The 21,135-nt window shown below is 36.7% G+C and overlaps 3 protein-coding genes across 3 annotated transcripts; 1 reads left to right on the top strand and 2 right to left on the bottom strand.

Moving 5' to 3' along the window:
- Window positions 1-28: 28 nt before the first annotated feature.
- On the top strand, window positions 29-1,153 carry ndufc2 (NADH:ubiquinone oxidoreductase subunit C2). Its single transcript, XM_073817766.1, has 3 exons — window positions 29-265; window positions 729-872; window positions 1,011-1,153. The coding sequence occupies exons 1-3, from the start codon at window positions 127-129 to the stop codon at window positions 1,058-1,060; spliced, it is 333 nt and encodes a 110-aa protein (XP_073673867.1). The 5' UTR covers window positions 29-126; the 3' UTR covers window positions 1,061-1,153.
- A 2,471-nt stretch (window positions 1,154-3,624) lies between these two features.
- On the bottom strand, window positions 3,625-4,648 carry thrsp (thyroid hormone responsive). Its single transcript, XM_073817765.1, has one exon. It carries the CDS (start codon window positions 4,563-4,565, stop codon window positions 4,149-4,151), a length of 417 nt encoding a protein of 138 aa, XP_073673866.1. The 5' UTR covers window positions 4,566-4,648; the 3' UTR covers window positions 3,625-4,148.
- An 11,747-nt stretch (window positions 4,649-16,395) lies between these two features.
- guca1c (guanylate cyclase activator 1C) lies at window positions 16,396-20,896 on the bottom strand. The gene is made up of 4 exons (XM_073817799.1): window positions 20,557-20,896; window positions 19,041-19,190; window positions 17,989-18,076; window positions 16,396-17,463 (listed from the first exon to the last, which is right to left on the bottom strand). The coding sequence occupies exons 1-4, from the start codon at window positions 20,749-20,751 to the stop codon at window positions 17,333-17,335; spliced, it is 564 nt and encodes a 187-aa protein (XP_073673900.1). The 5' UTR covers window positions 20,752-20,896; the 3' UTR covers window positions 16,396-17,332.
- Between the last annotated feature and the right edge of the window lie 239 nt (window positions 20,897-21,135).

Here is a 21,135-nt window from a genome sequence, read left to right on the forward strand (position 1 = left end):
ATGTGTTTCTCACCGGACCGGTTTTCATTTCCGCCTAAACATTGCCCTTGATTTCCTCTAGGAGGTGATATGGAAAGTTAAGTGTCAAAGGGGTTTTCACTTTAGAAGAGCCTGTTATTTGGCAAAATGGGGCTTTTGCCTGACGAAGCGAAGGTTTTGCCTCCTCCGGGGATCGTCAACAGAAATTCATTGTGGTTAGGGCTGTTAGGCTGGGCGACCGCGACGATGCACAACAGTTTAAACCGCAGGCCTGCGTTCAAAGCCGGTGAGAACACATCTACACCAATGCAAAACAAAAATGTTATAGCTGTAATATCAGCACATAGTATTTTTAATTGCACAATAGTAACAAATTAATGCGTTCCTGGTTAAGTTTAATTGCAACCCATACATAAATCAACTAACTTATGTGGGATGGCAATAGTACAGTAATGGTGATAATTTGACATATAACGTTATATATGGTGCCGAATGAATCCCACATGCATATACCGTGATATTTACATGGTTACTAGCGTTTTTATTACCCAGGTCAATGGAATTGCTATTGCACTCCTTCTTATCGCTTAAGTCAATAATATTGCTAGTGACTGCATATCACTTGCATGTTAGTACTATATTTGTAACTGACCAGTTCAAATGTCAAAATTTCATGAAAATAGTGCAGCAGTCACACCAGTTTGAATACATATCTTTAAATTCTGTTGTTTGTTTTTTTGTTTTTATAGGTGTACACCGCCAAGCGCTGTTCATAACTGTTGGATGGTTCATTGGTTATCATCTCACAAAGCATGAGAATTATAAATATGCCAAATTGGACAGGGACATGAATGAGTACATCCGACTGCATCCTAATGAATTTCCAGAGAAAGGTAACAGCACATGGAAATCCAGCTGCATTAGTGTGCTCATTTCTGATTTTTTTTTTTTTTTTTTAGATATTTAAACTTGTGTATGTTGCCACAATACTTTCAATCCTTAAACTATTTTATTTTACTTTCTCAAACCAGACCAGAAGACATTTGCTGAAATCGTGGAGCCATTTCATCCAATCCGTTAAAAGGATTTAGTTGTCACAAGGAATGTGAAGACTATAATTGCAAATCTGGTTGAACAGACTTTAACTATTAAAAATACTCTTGTGATTGATTTATTACGTTGTGTTCTCAATGTTATTAAACTGTTTGGGGGAAAAAAAGACTTTTTAAAGTATTATTTCCAGTGCACAATTAGTTTTTACATTACCAGATAATTTTAATTTTATGGATAGTCAACAAAATAAGATCTTTATTTACTCACCCTCAAAATGCAAGAAACTTAAAATGTCTCATTAGTATTTTGTGGAAAATATACAGTTTAGAATGACAGTAGACTTGTTCAACCCCTGGCAAAAATTATAGAATCACTACACTTTTCATAATGTTTTGAAACATTTTTTTAAACAAATAAACCAATCACAGATAGGACACAAAACATTTTTTGTTTCACTATTCAACACACTGGTTATGTGAAACATACCTCAAACAAATAAAAATTAAATAGTTGAATTAATGGAAAATTATTTTCATATCAACTAGTGGAAGAAATTGTGGAATCATTCAGTGTTGAGGAAAAAAATATGGAATCAGCTTGTAATTTGTATTACTGAAGCAAATATCTAAACATATCTAAAAAAAAAAGTTCTTACAGACCTTAACAAGCTGTTGAACTTGGCTAATTGTAAGGAAACGTCCCCAACAAGAAAGCTGTTAGTTGAAATGATAGAAGGGATTATAAAACTCCTTTAAGATGGAAATCCATCATGGAGTGTGGCAAAAGAGCCTGGATCTAAGTTGGAAGTTGTTTCTAAAATTTGGTGCAAGTATAAACAAAATGGAAAGACTAAAAAACAAAAACATACAGGCAGATCAAGGAAGACATCAAAGCATAAAGATAGAAAACTCAAAGCAATTTGCTTTGAAAATAGAAAATGCACAACAGAACAAATGGGCGGAAGCAGGAGTCGATGTGTATGACATAACTGTAAGAAACCGGCTGAATGAAATGAGATTTACATATAGAAAGGCCAAATGAAAACCGGCGTTAACACATAAACAAAAGAAAACAAAATTAGAGTGGGCTAAAGAGAAGTCATGTCCTTGAAGAAGGACAAGGAGATGGTGCTGGATCTTTTGTCTAGTGCCGTTCTAATGAAAATGTATAAAGATGACTGCCTGAAGAAAAAAATTTAATTTCCCCAACTCATTTATAATATGGGGTTGCATGTCAGGTAAAAGACCAGGGGAAATGGCAATCCTTACTTCAACAGTCAATTCACAAGTTTACACTGAAACTTTTCTCATTCCATCAACAGAAAAGAAGTTTGGTGATGATGTTAGTATGATAATGCAACTTGCCACAGAGCAAAGAGTGTTAAAACTTTTCTTCAGGAAAGGCAAATCAACTCAATGACCTGGCCAGCACACAGTCCAGATCTCAATCCGATTGAAAATGTGTGTCCAATGTCCATGACAAGGCTCCATCTTGCAAGGCTGATGTGTCAACCACTATTCAAATAAGTTGGAACCAGCTTGATGCAGAATATTGTTTTTCATTAGTGAAGTCCATGCCCTAAAGAATTCAGGCCGTCATAAATGCCAAAGGAGGAGCGACAAAGTACTAATTGTGTTTTTTAGTTGATGATTCCATAAGTTTTTCCTCAAACATTGAATGATTCCATCATTTTTTCCTGTACTTGATATGGAAAATAATTTTCCATTCATTAAAAGAGCTTAATATCATTTATTTGAGGTATGTTTGTCGAATTAATAAACAAAAATTGTTTTGTGTCATTTGTATATTTGCTATGAAGTAAAAGAAAGAAATAAATTGGGTGAACAACATCTAAGTGTGGTGATTCCATCATTTTTGCCAGGGGTTGTACATGTGTATATGTAGGGTACTGATTATGCATTTGATGTCCTTTAAAAGTGTTTTGCATAATGTCAGAAAGCATGTTGCAAGGACATGCATTAACAAGGCCATCAGAATCTCTGAAATGACTGTACAAGTTATTGTGACAGCACTGAACAGCATGACATTTGAGTCTGTGCTTTCATGTCACAAACGATTTCAGCAAGACTTTGGCATGGATATTGTACCGATAGCCTGTCTCATGCAATAATGATCAATCCCAGAAGTTTTGCAACAGATTCAGTTGCTCTTGGTTTACTTTGGACAGTTTTATCCATTTATCATTTGGCATAAATTCACAACTAAAAACTGAGCAATACAATTAATATTATTACAGGATATTATGTAAAGGTATTGTGTGAGTGTGTGTTTGTACGTCAGGGTTATTAACGATAACTAAAAGTATTAAAAACTTTGTTGAATGAAATAAAGCTGAAATAAAATAATTAAAAAAATGCTATATTACGACTAGAAAAATGACTGGCAACTAACTGAAATAATTATAAGATGAAGCACTAAAATCACTAACTGGAAATAAGTAAGTAGTAATATTAAAAATAACAGAATTTCTAAAAATGAAAACTGAACATATTAGAATAAAAGCTAATTCAAATTATTAGTAAAAACTAATATGATATAAATAATATTAAAATAACACTGGTATACATATAGTAGTTTGGCCATATTACATCAATGTTTTATTGGCTTAAATGTGTTGCATCTCAATGATTTCACATGTTCTGGTTATTTTGAATGACATTTTGATATATGAATTCATTTTACAATGTGTGACATATGCAGTATATGTACAACTGCATCAAGTGGAGGTCTTTACAGTGTTTCATGTATATGTCATTTGCAAAATTGTGTTCATTAAAAGCAAATCACATAGCATACTGCAACCTCTAATATTTGAGGGTAGCAGTTTGTCTATTTGTTTGTCTATAAAATCTAGATATGCATTTTACAATTGTTCATTAACAATCTTTACATAGAATGTAAAGTAATATCACAAGGCAAATGCAATAGACGTAAACCATTAAATTATTTAAATATTAAAGAAGAAATTCTTTTAAATAAAATTCTAAAACAAAATTATTTGGAATATTTTTTATTGCATGTCACATAGATAGTGACAAGGATGTAAACAGCTTTCCAGGTAATTGTGACCATCCAAGATGGATATGTACTGAGTCCTAATAGCTGATCCCGATGATGTCCAAGTATTTTTCAGTCAAGTTCTGGGACTTCTTCGTGAGCGTTGCCATGACTGTAAACAGGCCTCGCAGATGGAAATGGAAAAGCGCCTCGGGTTCGGCCTCCAGCAAGGGCTCCAGGCCTTTGTGCAGGGTGGCGTGACTCTTGGCCTTGCCGTCGTCATGTGGGACGAGGCCGCTCTCCACCGTGTTCTTGATGGCTTTCAGCAGAAGGTAGTTCTCATACAGGTCCATGCTGTTGTCGGCGGCCTCACAGTCCGAACCGTCGTCGTACGGCACATCTCTGAGAAGGCTGGGAAGCAGGACGGTCTGCTCCATATTGTGAGCTGCTGTGCTGTAGCGCCTCAGGGCCAGCAGCAGGGAGCTTCGGCTGAGCTTGGCATCGGCAGACTGCATGGTTGCTCGAGGTGGGTTTCAGGCTGAGGGCGTCTCTTGATTAGATGGTGTAGCAGCCGGGGCCTGGATGCAGTGCAAAATCTGAAGAAAGAGGCTCTTTTTATAGCGTGTCTGACAGGGGCCGCATGGAACAGTTATGCAACATAGTGGCCTGATCTGCTAGTGGTTGAGTTCAGTTAAAGCACCCCCTTGAGCTAAAACACCCTTATTTCTTCACAGCGTGACATTGTGGCTGCCATGCTGAGACCAAGCAGTTTACTGAAGGACACTGACCTCTCAATGGTGGTTTACATCACACCATCCAATTGTGAAATAGAAATGTGCTTAATTGTATTATTAAATGTGCACTCGTACTGTACTTTATGTCTGAAAAGTATATTTAAAAAAACTGTACTTGCAGATAATATTAGCTTAAAACTGAAATTAAAATAAATCAAAGAAACATGATATAAACATATTAATGAAATAAAAAGCCCTAAAGAGAGTACACTTTCATAACTGTTCTTAAAACACATAAGTAAAAAGTGCATTCTTTCAAACAATTTGTAATAATATCTAATTAAAGGTTTTACTTTATGTGTTATTTGATATTACATTTAAAGTTCATATATTTTGAATGTATTAAATGGCAACCTCATCATTACAAATGTGTAATTATAAATACATTTAAAATACAGCATACCAGTTTCAGTAGAAATGGCATTGAAGTATATTTAATACTTGTCAGTACATTGGGCAGTACATTTTCACTATATAATAAAAATAAATATGAAATTACTAAAGTACTTAAGTATTACTTCAGTGGGTCTTTGTAGGGAATTGTAAATTAATCTTAGTTTAATTATGAATAACACACAGTTAAGTGTCCAAAATATTTCATTCTGTTTACACTTAAGAATTATTTTTATTTATTTATTCATTCATTTATAATAGGTACTCATTTTAAAAGTACACTAACAATTAATGGTAACATCTGAATTAAATGGTTTAATTCAAGTAAAAAATATTATTTAACATCACTGAATCTAAATACATTAAAAAGAAAGAAAACAAATATGGGTTAATTAATTATGGGTCAGATAGAAATATAGCTAAAAATTGTAGGTTACTCCTTTTGTCCAGTGTATTCTACCAAATTCTATCAAATCAGACAAGATATCTTAAAGTGACTGTATAAACTCTGTATTATAAGAAGGTATCAGCTGATAACTAGAGGTTGTATGCACCAATGTTGCATTAAATGTGCGTGCTTTGTTTGTCTAGGTTTCTACAGCATTGAAAACTATACATGGAAACATAAATATAAATCTACAAGTATATCTCTAATCAATTAGAGTGCAATGACATCCAAGGCCAGATTTGTTTGGATTGGCTCTGAACTGTGATTGCACATGTGCAGATGCAATCAGACTGTATGAAATCACTCATATTTGGAAATAACAGTTAGACTGTTTGCACAATGTCTGTAATAAAATAAACATTCAGATTTCATCATTTCTAAGAACATAAAATGGGATTATGATATCTCTTTAATCAGACTATTGACTTTGCAAGAGTAAAGTTTATTTTCTAAGAGTTAAGTTTATCCAAATGTTTAGCATGACTCCAAATAAAATCTATAATATTTAATGTAAAATTTATAATACTTTAACAATGCATTGCTGCATACAACAGAAGCATAGAATGAGGGGCTATGAAGTGAAAATATTTAATATAAATTAAAAAAAAAATAATAATAATTTTGGAAGGTTAGCATATTTGCTTACCAAAAAGACAACAGTGCGCTGAAGAGCTTTAGGTGAAATATGACACATGTGATGTGTAAAGAAAATGAAGAAGTATGAAGGAGCAGGATATTTTTATGTAGCATTTCCGAGCTGCAAATGATGCAAATATGTGAAAATATTATATTTTGTGTATTTACAATATATAAAATGTCAGATGTAAAATTAGCAAGACATTTTTATTCCACAAATGTTAAAATTTTCAGTCTTCATCATTTCCATCACAGAATGGTGTTATACATAATACATGGTCTGAGATGTGGTGGAGATGAATAGCTTTCATGAAAAAAAATGTAGCCTATATGCTGTTTGAGAGTGAAATTATGAAACAAGTTTAAGAGTGTTAAAAAAGGCAATTATGACAAAGTTCGTTTTGGGCGAATTAATCCTTTAAAACTTCCCTTTGAGGCACAGTAATAATCATACTTGCCTCAAGATGGCAGTCTGTCATTGATGCAATGTTGGATCTGTCTCAAACATAGTGTTCTCAACATAGTGTTTGAGACCAGGTCACCGGTGTTTTCATATTTCTTTTTCCTTTTATGTTCCCATACACAGATGATATCCCCCAGTAGGGCTGATGAAAAATTATCCAATATAATCTCTGATCACCAACACAATGCTTTTCAAGGCAGGACCCCATCTAAACATATGGGGGTCCCAAGTGCCAATTGCCCTGTTTCCAAAACCTGTCAACCAACTTCCAAGCTCTTTTGCATTTACTCAACTCCTCTCTTCCCTCTCTTTTTCTTTTACAGGGTATCACAGATACAGATAGTGTTTGTTGCACACAAGCAATCTTGCACAACCTTGGCATCATTTAATTTTTAGATTGTCTGTCTAACAACCATCTAAGACTGGGTTTCTCAACTCTGGCCCTCAAGGTCCACTTTCCTGCAGAGTTTAGCTTCAACCCTAATCAAACACAGCTGAACAAGCTAATCAAGGCCTTCAGGATCACTAGAAAGTTACAGGCAGGTGAGTTTGATCAAGGTTGGAGCTAAACTCTGCAGGAAAGTGGACCTCGATCTAAGAGCTATATCTATCATGATAACCTCTGATCTAAGTGCTATATCTATCATGACAATGAGGCAGGAGAAACCTCGCTCCTCCTTCATGCAGGGAGCACCTGTACCCAACAGGTACAGGTGCTCAGGGATGGGCAGTATTTTAGATAAATGTATTTAAAATACGTATTTTAAATACAAAATACTATTTTGTATTTTGTATTTTAAAGCCTTTGGGAAAAATCTAATGTAATTTGTATTTAAATACATTTAAGATGAGTATTTTGTATTTTCAAAATACATAAAATACTTTGTGCCAATCAACCTCTTTATCAGGGTGCTGATTTAGTTCAGACACAGCCCTCCCCCAACCTTAAAGGGATAGTTCGCCCAAAAATGAAAATGTGATGTTTATCTGCTTACCCCCAGGGCATCCAATATGTAGGTGACTTTGTTTCCTCAGTAGAACACAAACAAAGATTTTTAGCTAAAACTGGTGCAGTCTGTCAGCCATATAATGGGAGTGGATGGGCACCAGACCTTTAAAAGTAAAAAAAACATGCACAGACAAAACCAAATTACACCCTGTGGCTCGTAATGATACATTGATGTCCTAGGACACGAAACGATCATTTTTTTGTGAGAAAATGAACAGTATTTATATCATTTTTTACCTTTGCTACACAGCAATGTCCATCTGTCCTGAGCACAAGTTTATCATCCGGCTCGTTACATGTGCACGCGCTCTGGCGTAGTATACGCAAACGCCGTAAAACCGGTGAAAAGTCCCGGATGAGTTTGCGCAAGCAAACGTAATCTTTTAGTTTTAAATTGGTTTGAACAATCAGGATAAGCACAAGTAATTAACATTTTGAATAGCCGCTATACCCACAATCTCTGTGCACTGTGTAAACAATGAGTGTCATATACATGCGACAGATCGCTTCCGGCATTTGCGTATACTACGCCAGAGTGCGTACACAGGTAACGAGTCGGATGATGAGCACGAGGAGAGATGGACGTGGTGGTGTATCAGAGGTAAAAATGGTATAAATACGGTTCAGTTTCTCGCAAAAAACGATCGTTTCGTGTCTTAAGACATCAATGTATCGTCATGAGTCGCAGGGTGAAAATTTGGATTTGTCTGTGCATGTTTTTTTTGTTTTTTTTACTTTTAAAGGTCTGTTGCCCATCCACTCCCATTATATGGCTGACAGACTGCACCAGTTTTAGCTAAAAATCTTCGTTTGTGTTCTGCTGAGGAAACAAAGTCACCTACATCTTGGATGCCCTGGGGGTAAGCAGATAAACATCACATTTTAATTTTTGGGTGAACTATCCCTTTAACACTCATGCATGTGAGCTGCCTGCAGCAGTCAGCATTGGATCAGCGACTTTTCTCAGTTTTCTGCATTAAGGCAAGGGTGTCATCATGATCAATTCCTTGTTGATTAAAGTTAAAATGGTGCATCATTAAGATTTTCCTTCAGTAAACATGAAAGAATAAAAAAGCACCGACACGTGTAGGAGAAAAATAGCATTAGCTGCCTGTTAGCCGATCAGTTTTGATAGTTTTTTTTTTAATCTATCATCTTTCTGTTATTGAGTTCTTGTTACTGAGTTGAAGTCATGATGGTGATAAAACGTAATAAAAGATGTTTGGGGGTAGGGGGAAATTAGTTTTGTTTTTCCTACAGGGCAGGGGAAGGGAAGATCATTTCTAATCAGTAGTACACATCTAAATGTTTTTGTTTTGCATTCAGAATATGTCCAGATATTTCAGTCTAATAGGGATGCCTGCACTTCATGGCCAGTTTCACATGTATTTTGTGTATTTTAAAAATACAAAATACTGTATTTGTATTTAAATACATTTTTTTACACAGTATTTTGTATTTGTATTTAAATACATTTTTCCACTCAGTATTTTGTATTTTTATTTTAAATACATTTCTATGTATTTATGCCCATCTCTGCAGGTGCTCCTCCTTCATGCAGGGAGCACCTGTACCCAACAGGATCCCAAAGAGAAGAAAGTGGAGGCAGCAGAAGCCTCAACAAAGCTTTTTGCCCCAGGGAGCCAGGTACCCACAAGGAGCACCAAGGTTTGGTGGGTCTCCACAGGGAGCACTGGTGCAAAGAAGAGTCTCACAGGGAGCTCCAATGCCTGCCAGGAGCCCACATGGAGCACCTTTGTCTGGTGGGTACCCAAAGAGAGTAAAGTGGAGACAACAAATCCCTCAAGCTCAGGGGTTCTCAACTCTGGACCTCGAGGTCCATTTTCCTGCAGAGTTTAGCTCCATCCCTAATCAAATACACCTGAACAAGCTAATCAAGCTCTTCATCATTACTAGAAAGTTACAGGCAGGTGAGTTTGATCAAGGTTGGAGGTAAACTCTGCAGGAAAGTGGACCTCGAGGGCCAGAGTTGAGAACCTCTGCTCAAGCTTCTTTCCTACAGAGTTCCTGCCAGAACCCGACAGGGAGCAGCCATACCTGCAGGTTGCCAACAGGGAGGAAAGTGGAGGCAGCTGAAGCCTAGGCCCCCACAAACACAAAATGGAGGCAGTCGAAGTCTCAAGCCTCTTACCAGGGAACTAGGTTCCCACACGGAGCAACCATCCCTGCTGGTTCCCAACAGAGAAGAAAGTGGACGCAGCAGAAGCCTCAAACTTCTTTTCCACAGGGATCGAGGTTCCCACAAGGAACACCCACGCCTGCTGGTTCCCAACAGAACAGAAAGTGGTAGCAGCAGAACCCTCAAACATATTTTGCACACAAAGCACCCAATCTGTGGAGGAAGCATGCCATCTTGGCACCTGTACAGAGGGGTTCCCCACTGGGAGCACCCATGCCCTTTGGTGCTATTAGATGATAATGTCTGTCCCTTTAACAGGACAATGAAGGTCTAATTCGGCCACCTCCACTAAAAAAATGGCGTGTGGAACTAGAGCCTAGAATCTCAACAGAAGCATTGGTTAGTCCATGTTGTCTCTCTTTTTGCTCTTAGATTATTTCAATATCCACTTTTCAATTTATAGACTGTTCATCATGAAACAATAAAAGTAATATGTTATTAGATTCGCTCTATGAAATATATTTTCCAACAGGAAACACCCATGCCTGCCAGGTCTCCAAAAGGAGTACCCAAGCACACCTTTTGTCAACATGGAGCACAACATGCTGCCTTGTCACCAGAGGTAGCACCCGAGCCTGCAGCTGTGCCTACCTCTTTCCCACAGACAGCAACTTTACCCAGCTCTTTCCACCAAAGAGCACCCATTTCTCAGTACCAAGTTCTCATTACAGTCCGAAAGAGGCCGTGCCCAGGGAGCACAGAAGATGTGGTTAGTCCCTCCTATTTACAATTTTCTTATATTTTCAGATTTATTCAGATGTACCAATTTCTTTCTAAATTTAGATTTAGTCTATGAAGTACTCATTAAACCTGCCTAGCATTAAATGATTATGTCTGTTTCTTCAACAGGACAATGAAGGTGTGTTTCAGCCACCTCCACTGAAAAAACGACGTGTGGAAATAGAGGCCAGAGACTCTTCAAAGGCACAGCTCACTTGGAAGAGGCCGTATCCATGGAACACAGGCGCAGCGGTTAGTCCCTGCTGTATCTCATTTTACTTTCAGATGTATTAATACATCTCATACCCTTTTTAGTAATAGAGCCTTCATGTTGACCCCTCAATCTAAAAGCAATATGCCTTCATATTTTGTCTGCAGAAAACTTATTGAACCTGTCTGTTCCCTCAACAGGACAATGACGAAGCTGATCAGCCACCTCCATGTAAAAAGCGGTGCATGCCAGTCCAATGAGGAGTAACAGTTCACCAACTTATTTATATCGATACATATTTCATTCAAAAGTTGATCTACAGTTTAAAGATAATTATTCTTATTGATATATATGTGTGTACACAAAGTTAATCTATATTTTATTTATTATATATTTATGTTATTATATTCATTTTTATGCAGCTGTCTATATTTCATTCATCTGTTTTTATTTGTGTGCACATTATTTGTATTTTCTTTCTGTGTGTAAATGTATTATGTAATAAAAAAAAAAAATGTAAAACTAGAGAATTTGTTAGCTCAAAGAATTTAAAATGATCAGTACGTGTGCGTACATGTATGAGACTATGTTTCTCTCATCACATGTACACTGTAAATCTCCACCAGGTCTTTTGACCAATGAATAGAATGAAATGAGTTATTTAAAACATACATTTCAGTCAGGGAAAGTAGTTTAACTCACAGGAAATTGTGTATAATAATCGTCATTAAATATACGCATTTTCCAGTTTCTGATTAGTAACAGTAATTATGATATCGACTTGTTTCTTTGTCCAGCAAATTCTTCAGTGATATCGATTACTCTTACGTCAGCTCGTCGTCACGGCAACGTGTTTTACTAATCAGAACGGAGTTAAAACAATTGAACAAAATAGGGCTTAAGGTAGCAATATGAGATCGAAACACATGACTATTGTAATTCAGCATTCAGCACAGAGAATCATTATATGTGAATATATGGTTATTTATTTAACATATTCTACTTACAAACGATCACACATAGACAACGTACATAAAACACAAATAGACAGAACGCAGGAGAGAGAGAGAGAGAGAGAGAGAGAGAGAGAGAGATGCATGGTACAGGAATGAACGGTTCTGAACAACCTGAAATAAAACGCAGCTATCTACGTTTGTAGAAAGAACGGATACTTGCAAGCTCTTGTTGTTGTGCATTGGTTCTGTATGTGTTCAGTTCAGAAAGTCCTTTTCCAGTTCCTTGAGAGTTAGGCCGCATGGCTTCGAAGAAGGGTGAGTACTTTAGGCCTCATCTCCAATGCTAGGTGAGCCGCCCCTCCCCCATGGACATGTGAAGTATTTTACTTTTTAGACCCCTCATGATGAAACAGCAGAAGATATATTATTCACACTCTGTAGGCCGGGACACACCAAGCCGTCAGCCAATATTGGGCTGTCGGCAAGCATCTGCCGGGCTAGTTTGTTTGGTGTGTTCCACACGTCTGCGGCAGTTTGTCCTGTTCAACATGTTGAATCGGCGTCGGGGTCATCGGTGTGAGTGAGAACTCTGATTGAATGCTCCATTTAGGCTGGCCACACACTAGACGATTTTCAAATCTTAACCGATTTTAAAACCATGGGAGACACAGACATTAAAGAATTAGTTCACTTTCAAAACAAAAATTTACAGATAATGTACACACCCCCTTGTCATCTAAGATGTTCATGTCTTTCTTTCTTCAGTCGTAAAGAAATTATGTTTTTGAGAAAAAAAATTCAGGATTTCTCTCCATTTAATGGATATGTATGGTACCCCCAAGTTTGAACTTCCAAAATGCAGTTTTAAAACGCAGCTTCAAAGGGTTCTAAACGATCCCAGCCGAGGAAGAAGGGTCTTATCTAGTGAAACGATCGGTTATTTAAGGAACAAATTGACAATTTATATACTGTTTAACCTCAAATGCTCATGTTGTCTCGTCTCTGTGATGCGCATGCGTAGTCTGTGTGATCCGGTTCAATACAGTTAGGGTATGTCGAAAAACTTCAAAATCACCCTACATTGCTGCAGAAGTACCAACCCAGTGTTTACAAAGTGAACATACAAAGAAGATCAAACGCCCCTTACAAAAAAAAGATAAAACAGCGTTGTAGGACAATTTTGAAGAAAACGTGATGGGAGTTTTTCGACATACCCTACTTTTGTTCTGGAAGTGAACTAATCCTTTAAGACAGTTTCAACTGATTTCTAGTCTTACAATCTTCTGATCGCACACACTAGGCAATTTAACCAGACCGGAGACTACACACTTGTGGATTGTAGGAATGATTTTACAGTGACATGACATGTCTCATGAATACTCGCCAGATCAAACGTCACTAAAGAACAAAAACAACTGGAGAACATTCGACATTGTCAGCCGCCTCTCCTAGCATTTGTTCTGTTATAGTGAAAAACAAAGTATTAAAAAAAATATGGGTGATGTTCTTTCTCAGTACTCTGCTATAGAAGCACGCAACATCTGGTAAGTGAGCTTCCTCTCATTGGCCTGATCAAGAGTTCATGTTTGATATTACAGTTTGACTTCAGGGAAGATCCGTCTCGATCAGGAGCAAGTAAATTTACTTAATTTTAATTTGGCAAGTTTTTGACCATTTTGACCATGCACATTTTTAAGTAAAATTTAAGTATGGAATTAAGTAAAATCTACTTAACTAATTTAAGTAATTATTTTAAGTTTAACTCTGCAGTCCTCAAGTACAATTCACTCAGCTACAGTTTGTAAACTTTACTAAAAAAAATGCTATTAAAGCATGTGGTTCACTTACAAACATGTATGTTATCAAGTAGACTGCTTCTTATTGTTTTTAAGGTTATATGTTGACTCAGTGTAGTTACTAACAAAATGAACATAGAGACCTCAATACTTAGCACATGATACACAATGATGGTAACAATCAGTAAATAGTTTTTGAGTATGAATGGGTCATTCTGAGTAGAAAATTAACTCTAGATGTTACAAAACAGTAAGTTACTTAACCTAAAAACAAAAGCAACCATAAAACTATGTAAATACATCTTAAAAACGGCAAAAAATTTAACCTTATTAATTAATCATGCCCAAGTGTATGATTGGAGCAATGGGATCATGACTTTGATATTTACTTCAATATTTACTAACAATCTTTGTAAAAATAACAAACAATTCCAAGTAAAATATACTTATAAGTTCAATTGAACCAAGAAATGAACCAAGATGGCGCCGAGCATGGCAGCCGTGTTGCGAGCTCCGAGCAAACTTTGCAGTTTTTCGTGTGTTTTTCTTGTTTTTTTTTTTGTTTTTTTTTGTTTTTTTTTTGTTGTCTTATGTTTTGGACGTCGTTAGTATAACTGTTTACGACAGACACACGCTTTTAAATATTGGCTCCTTTGTCGCGCAACGCAAACCGGACTTTGAGTTCTTGAACGCCGCCGTTTTATTTACGGACACCGCATCAGAGCCCTTTGTCTGGGCCGCGCGGCCGCGACTGAGGAAACTGTTAGACTCAGACGCCGTCCCCTCCGACCTCCTCTCCCAACAATTTTGCTGGCTAATGTTCAGTCACTGGACAACAAACTCTGTGAACTGCGGGCACGCATCTCATACCAACGAGAAATAAGGGACTGCTGCATTATTTGCCTCACAGAAACATGGATGTCTGCAGTGATTCCAGACTCGGCCATCGAGCTTACGGGGTTCTCCGTGCATCGCTCGGACAGAACGAAGGAGCTCACAGGGAAAAGCAGAGGTGGGAGTGTTTTGTTTCTTTATCAACAACTCGTGGTGTGATGAAAGGAACCTACACTCTATCAAATCATTCTGCTCTCCTGACCTGGAATTTCACATGCTTCTGTGTCGACCATTCTGGTTGCCGAGGGAGTTTACAGCGATCATAATCACAGCTGTTTACATTCCCCCTCAAGCCAACACAGACCAGGCACTCAAAGAACTGTATGGGCATATAAGCAAGCAGGAAACCGTGTACCCAGATGCGGCGTTTATTGTTACGGGGGACTTTAACAAAGCCAACCTAAGAACAATAGCTCCAAGATTTTTCCAGCACATCACAATCAACACGCGTGGTGATCGTGTACTGGACCACTGCTACTCTCCCTTCCGTGATGCATACAAATCCCTCCCCCGCTCACCTTTCGGCAAATTGGACCATCTTTCCGTTCTGCTTCTGCCTGCTTATAGGCAGAAACTGAAACGGGAAGCACCCGCCCTCAGGGAAATTCAATGCTGGTCGGACCAATCGGACGCTATACTACAGGACTGTTTTGATCACGTGGACTGGGACATGTTCCGGGCTGCGTCTGATGATGACATAGAGGCGTACTCAGATACAGTAACGTGTTTCATCAGGAAATGTGTAGAAGACGTAGTGCCGACAAAAACAATCCGCATCTACCCCAACCAAAAACCGTGGATTAACAGTGATGTTCGAGCAGCCCTGTCAGCGCAAACATCTGCTTTCAAATCCGGAAACCCTAACGATCACAGCAATAGCAACCGTTCCACAGACGATGCTATTGCTTTCACCCTTCAAACTGCTCTCTCCCACCTGGAAAATAAAAACACCTATGTGAGACTGCTGTTTGTGGACTATAGCTCAGCATTTAACACCATAGTGCCTGCCACACTTGTCGCGAAGCTACAGGCTCTAGGTCTAAACAGATCTCTGTTCAGCTGGATCATGGACTTCCTGACAGGCAGAAATCAGGTGGTCAGAATGGGCAGCGACACTTCATCTCTGCTGACCCTCAACACTGGTGCTCCACAGGGCTGCATTCTCAGCCCACTCCTGTACTCCCTGTACACACATGACTGTACAGCCACACACAGCTCCAATGTCATCGTCAAATTTGCTGACGACACAACGGTGATAGGCCTGATCACTGACAATGATGAGACTGCCTACAGAGAGGAGGTGACTCCAGCCATCCTTTTGCACTTCTTGAAAATACAGCTCAACTTGCACTTGTACTGCTAACTGTAAATATGTCTAATCGTACACTGTGTGTACTATGTACGTATGTATGTATGTATGTATGTATGTATGTATGTATATATTGCATATTGTCACTCTGTATAATCCTGTAGGTATGTAACTGTCTATATGTAAATTGTCCCTGCACTGTCTGGAGCTCGCTCCCAAGAATTTCACTCACCTAGGCACAGGTGCTGTGGTGATGTGACAATAAAAGTGATTTTTTTTTTTTTTTTTTGAATTGAGTACTCAAGTTAAATTGAGTACTAATATTGAATTTACTCTTTTATTCTTGCCTGAACTCAATTATTTAATTACATTTTAAGAAATTACATTTGTTTTTCTGTATTATTTACTTCACCACAAAATCATTTTTATCAGTGTAAGTACTGTTCATTTAGTTCACTTTTAAAGGTCATTTTCTTTAAGTTAAAGCAATAGTCATAGTAAGACAGGAAACAGGAGTCTAAATGTGCAGCATAGTGCATTTATTTACGTAAGGCAATGGTTAGAATTATTGAGTTATCTAAATAATTTAACACAAAGTCAAAAGTCAGAATGAAGATCACATACATCAATAGAAAAACTGTACAATTATTTCTAGCATGGCCCCTCCTTACACAGTGTCCCCTAAACAGTATTTGGACACTTAAAGTAAGTCACATTTTAAATTGTCTGAATGCTTATTTTATTAGATATTCTAATTGGAAAAGATCAAACCAAGTGGTAAACGTGGGCTTCAAGCCTTATTCTTCTAACTTCTCTTGACTTATTGTTTTTTCTTGATGCCTAAGTTCATGACATGAACATGATCGACTCACTACTACTTTTTGTCTTTATTTTTAACAGTATATGTTTTATTTTATATAGTTAATTTTAGAACCTTTCTTCCTGTGAAATGCCTTCTGGAAAGTATGTTTTTGCTATCGTTTTGTAAAAATAAAGAAATAAATGTCAGTATTTTTATTAGTGATATTTTGTTCATGTAAATTTGTAAATTTTAATTGAGGCTTAAGTGTCCAAATATGTTTTATATTCACTGTAAACACACAGATCATAGCACATCAATTGCTAAGAATGTGCTTCACACCCCAGCAAACATGACAAATGATCCATTAAACCATGGATCTCCTCCTTTGTCATTTCTGTCTGCAAGAATGACATTTTCTGATCTGTAGAGGGGAAAGAGAGAGGTCTGCTAAACTGGGTATCTGTAGGCACAGAGACAAAGAGAAAGTGTATGAAAGACAATCACAGATGATGATCACTCGTGTCCACCTCTGAGATGCTGCTAGCAGGTTTTACCCTCTATTGAGTCTGTTTTACGCTTTTAAGCCGCAGAGCTGATCATCTTTGATCAGGATGGGATCCTTTTATTGTGCAATGCATCAAACATTTTCAGTCACTCCTTCTTTTTCTGCCCATTGACTATGATCTCCAAGACATGGGTGAGGTCCATCATCTTGGTGAGCATCTCCATGATATCAGGATGTTCTTTAGCACCTGTGATGAACTCTTCCAGTGTCAATTCACCTGCCAAAATATAGGCAATTGATTTTAAGGGTGAATCCTTTTTAAAGTCAGATTTCAACACAAAATTATTTATATTAAAATATGTTTTACATGTTTTTAAAAATGAAATATGATTCCAAACTTTAACTGGTTACATTGGTTATATTATATTTTTATTTATTTAACTGTTATATTGAGTCTTTTTTACCACTGAAATTTGTTATCTATATATAGATGCTGTAATGAATATTAATTTTAGTCCATAACCTTGTTCTTATCCTAGTTCTATAAAGAAATCTAAACCATCACCCTTGTTAATTGCAGTATTGGTGTAAGCCTAATGGATTTAGATTCTGGCTTATTATACTATACAAAGGTTGCAGTTTCAATCCTGAACAGAAGGACTTGTAAAGTGCAACTAAAGCATATTAAACAACATTGTGCCCAACAGGAGGATTTAGGACTTAGTGTTATGTAATTTGTTCCAAATGAAATATTCCAGTTGACAAATTACGCCATAGGTTAATGTAATATAGCAGCGCTCACCTTCATTATTGACATCAATCCTCTCGTAGATCAGAGACACAATATCATCTGGAGGAATATCATAACTCCGGGTAATGTCCTGGATGGCCTGGGCAAAGATGAAAAATATTAATATTTTCTTTTTTTACTAACATGTCTAATTGCCACAGTCTAATTTTCCTCCCTTTAGAACCAATGTCTGTCATGTAGCTTTAAAATATGTTAATGAGATCAGATTTTTCTATCATATAAACATTATTTGTCCAAAAATGTGTCACTGACTTGGAAACTTGAGAATTATTTTACCTACAAAAATTAGGAAAATAAAAATGAAAAACATGAAATGAGAAACTGTTTACAAAATATTAACAAAAACTGTAATAGTATAATAATGATCCTAAAATAACAAATTGGAAAGTATAATTTAACTATTTAAAACATTCCTTTTTGCATGCAATCAATCCATATAAGAGCAATTTTGTTATATTTAAACAATACAGAAGTACAAAACTCTCTTAATAATTCTGTCCCATGGACAGGTGTAATAGGATAGAAACTGCATTTTGAAAATGAAGGAGCTTAGCAAACAGTCATCATGGATTTAGGTTAGGATTAAATGCTAATTTCTTTCCCTAAAGTCTATTTAAAGATACACTCCGTCATTTCATCATTAAAAAGACTTACACATGAAGATGTAATAGTATGTTTGAAAATATTTTTTTAATTATGCAGACTCTTATGAGAAAAGGACTGCAAACATATCAGAAGTTTGATAGCAAATAAATGTTTTTCTCTACATGAAGCAAGCTGCCTCATGAAGGCTTCCATGTTGAAACCACAAGACCAGTTAAATACTACTTGCTTTATCTCCATAATACTAAAAAAAATTTGGCCTGAGGAATAAACAAAACAGGGCTAACTGTGAATAGAGCATTTCTACTATGCCATTGGTAACTGAAAACCATTGCTTTTATGCGATGCCATGACTGAGCACACCTTCAAAACAACTCTAGTCTGAACTAGTTGTCATACAACAGATCACTGAATACACGCAGGAAAAATTAATACATTACTTTGAATATGGTCTCCATTTCATCTCTGTCAATTTTGCCGTTTCCATCCTGATCAAAGAGCTTGAAGTACCACTTCAGCTTCTGGTTTATTTCTCCTTTCAGTAGAAGACTTACAGCTGCAATGTATTCTACAAAATCTATATAGCCATCCTGTGAAAGAAAAAAAGAACAATAGAAATAAAAAAAATATATATATATCACTATATAATATACGACACTGGACCCTGCTCTTAAGTAGCATGGGTATATTTGTAGCAATAGCCAAAAATACACTGTATGGTTCAAAATTATATATTTTTTTAGGACAAAAATCATTAGGATATTTAAAAATGACTGGTCATATAATATAACATTCTTTCAAACAGGATGCATTCTTACACTGAACAGTTAGATAGAGCATGAAACAAAATGCAGGGATTTCCAGTTTATAAATGTTTGTCACCAGCATACTCAATATCCACACACGCCATGTAATTTTATCACATAAAAAATGTCTTTGTACTTGTTTTAACTAGAGTTTTATTAACAGATCTATACACATAACCAAGTATGCATAAAAAAGTATGCCAAATGTAATAAGAATGCAATAAAAAAGTTTTCCAAATGTTGCTTTTCCACACTGACATGTCTAAAACGTTGAAGTACCTCACCGCGTAAGCAAAAATGTAACAAAAGCTCACTGCAATGATACCGAGACACCAGACATTTAATTTATGCACAACTGTTATGTTTTTCCACAAGACAGCAACTTTAAATTTTCGGTCAGTAATGTGATATATGTACAAAATATATGTTTTCAACTTTGTCCAGATTAATGTGGACATAGCCTATAACTGGATTTGGAGTTTGACTGGATTGTAAAATGGATTCCTGTGGACTGTAGGCCAGTAATTGGCTTATGTTAATTGATATATAAAGGCCATTTGATGATTTAATGATTTATTTGTCTGCCACAATAATGTCTTTTATCTATGTTTGGAATATTGATATGTGAATAATAAATCATTTAAAAATAAATGATTCATATAATTAATTTGATTAACCTTATAATACATTACAAATATGTTACCCTGGACCACAAAAACAATTATAAGGGTCAAAAAAAAAAAAAAAAACTTTCCATTGCTAGGATAGGACAATATTTTATATTTGAAAGTCTAGAATCTGAGGGTGCAAAAAAAATCCAAATGGTCCAAATGAAGTTCATAGCAATGCATTTTACCAATCAAAATTAAGTTTTGATATATTTACGGTAGGAAATTTACAAAATATCTTCATGGTCACATGATCTTTACTTAATATCCTAATGATTTTTGGCATAAAAGAAAAATCACTTATTTTGACACATACAGTGTATTGTTGGCTATTGCTACAAATATACCTGTGCGTCTTATGACTAGTTTTGTTGTCCAGGGTCACATATATTCCCTCAAGCAAAAACATGAAGAGGGCATCTTTTAAGATCAACTGAACCTGCGTAATATACCTAAATGATCCATTCACACATTTCACTCACCCCATCCATGTCAAAGGTGAAGAAGACTTGGTCCACATAGCCACTGGCTTCCTCAGACATCCCCTGCATCTGTAGCATGGTCTTGAGTTCAAAAAGCGTGATGAGCCCTGATGGCGATTCCCTCATGAACTTGTTGTACCAGTGGTGCATATCCTCAGCCAAGACTTCATCCATGTTGGATCCGTGGGCACCCATAACTCCTCAAAGAAACTTTTTCTAAATGAAATATAGAATTGGTTTGTCAAATCCAGAAGTCCAACAGTAGCCGCAGTTTATTGAGTATGAGCTGTGAACAGTTTGCCGCTCCAAGCTGGGATTGACTGTTGATGACGGCACAAAGCCTAAAGCCCTATAGACTAGGCAACTAAAATGGGAGATAACCCTTTAATTGGATAACTGTTGAAACCTTCCAAGAACTAAAGGACATCTATGGCCGTCAAAGAGGGAAATTGGAAATAGCCACATGGATTTACCCTTCCCCCTTGGCAGGATAGGTCATGATTTGCTTTAATCCTGAACTTCCTGACCTTGTCTGCAAGGGTTTAGCGTAGAATGATCACTTTCAATGGAGAGGTCAAG

The sequence above is a fragment of the Garra rufa genome, chromosome 14, assembly GCF_049309525.1.
Source record: "Garra rufa chromosome 14, GarRuf1.0, whole genome shotgun sequence".
Taxonomy (NCBI): Eukaryota; Metazoa; Chordata; class Actinopteri; order Cypriniformes; family Cyprinidae; genus Garra; species Garra rufa.

Excerpts from the sequence above, each read along its gene's own strand:
- ndufc2 (XM_073817766.1), top strand. The coding sequence starts at position 127 with ATGGGGCTTTTGCCTGACGAAGCGAAGGTTTTGCCTCCTCCGGGGATC. Across the intron at positions 266-728 it reads CAGGCCTGCGTTCAAAGCCG|GTGTACACCGCCAAGCGCTG; the intron begins GTGAGAACACAT and ends TTGTTTTTATAG. Across the intron at positions 873-1,010 it reads TAATGAATTTCCAGAGAAAG|ACCAGAAGACATTTGCTGAA; the intron begins GTAACAGCACAT and ends TTCTCAAACCAG.
- thrsp (XM_073817765.1), bottom strand. The coding sequence starts at position 4,565 with ATGCAGTCTGCCGATGCCAAGCTCAGCCGAAGCTCCCTGCTGCTGGCC.
- guca1c (XM_073817799.1), bottom strand. The coding sequence starts at position 20,751 with ATGGGTGCCCACGGATCCAACATGGATGAAGTCTTGGCTGAGGATATG. Across the intron at positions 19,191-20,556 it reads TCACCTTTGACATGGATGGG|GATGGCTATATAGATTTTGT; the intron begins GTGAGTGAAATG and ends TTTCTTTCACAG. Across the intron at positions 18,077-19,040 it reads AAATGGAGACCATATTCAAA|GCCATCCAGGACATTACCCG; the intron begins GTAATGTATTAA and ends ATCTTTGCCCAG.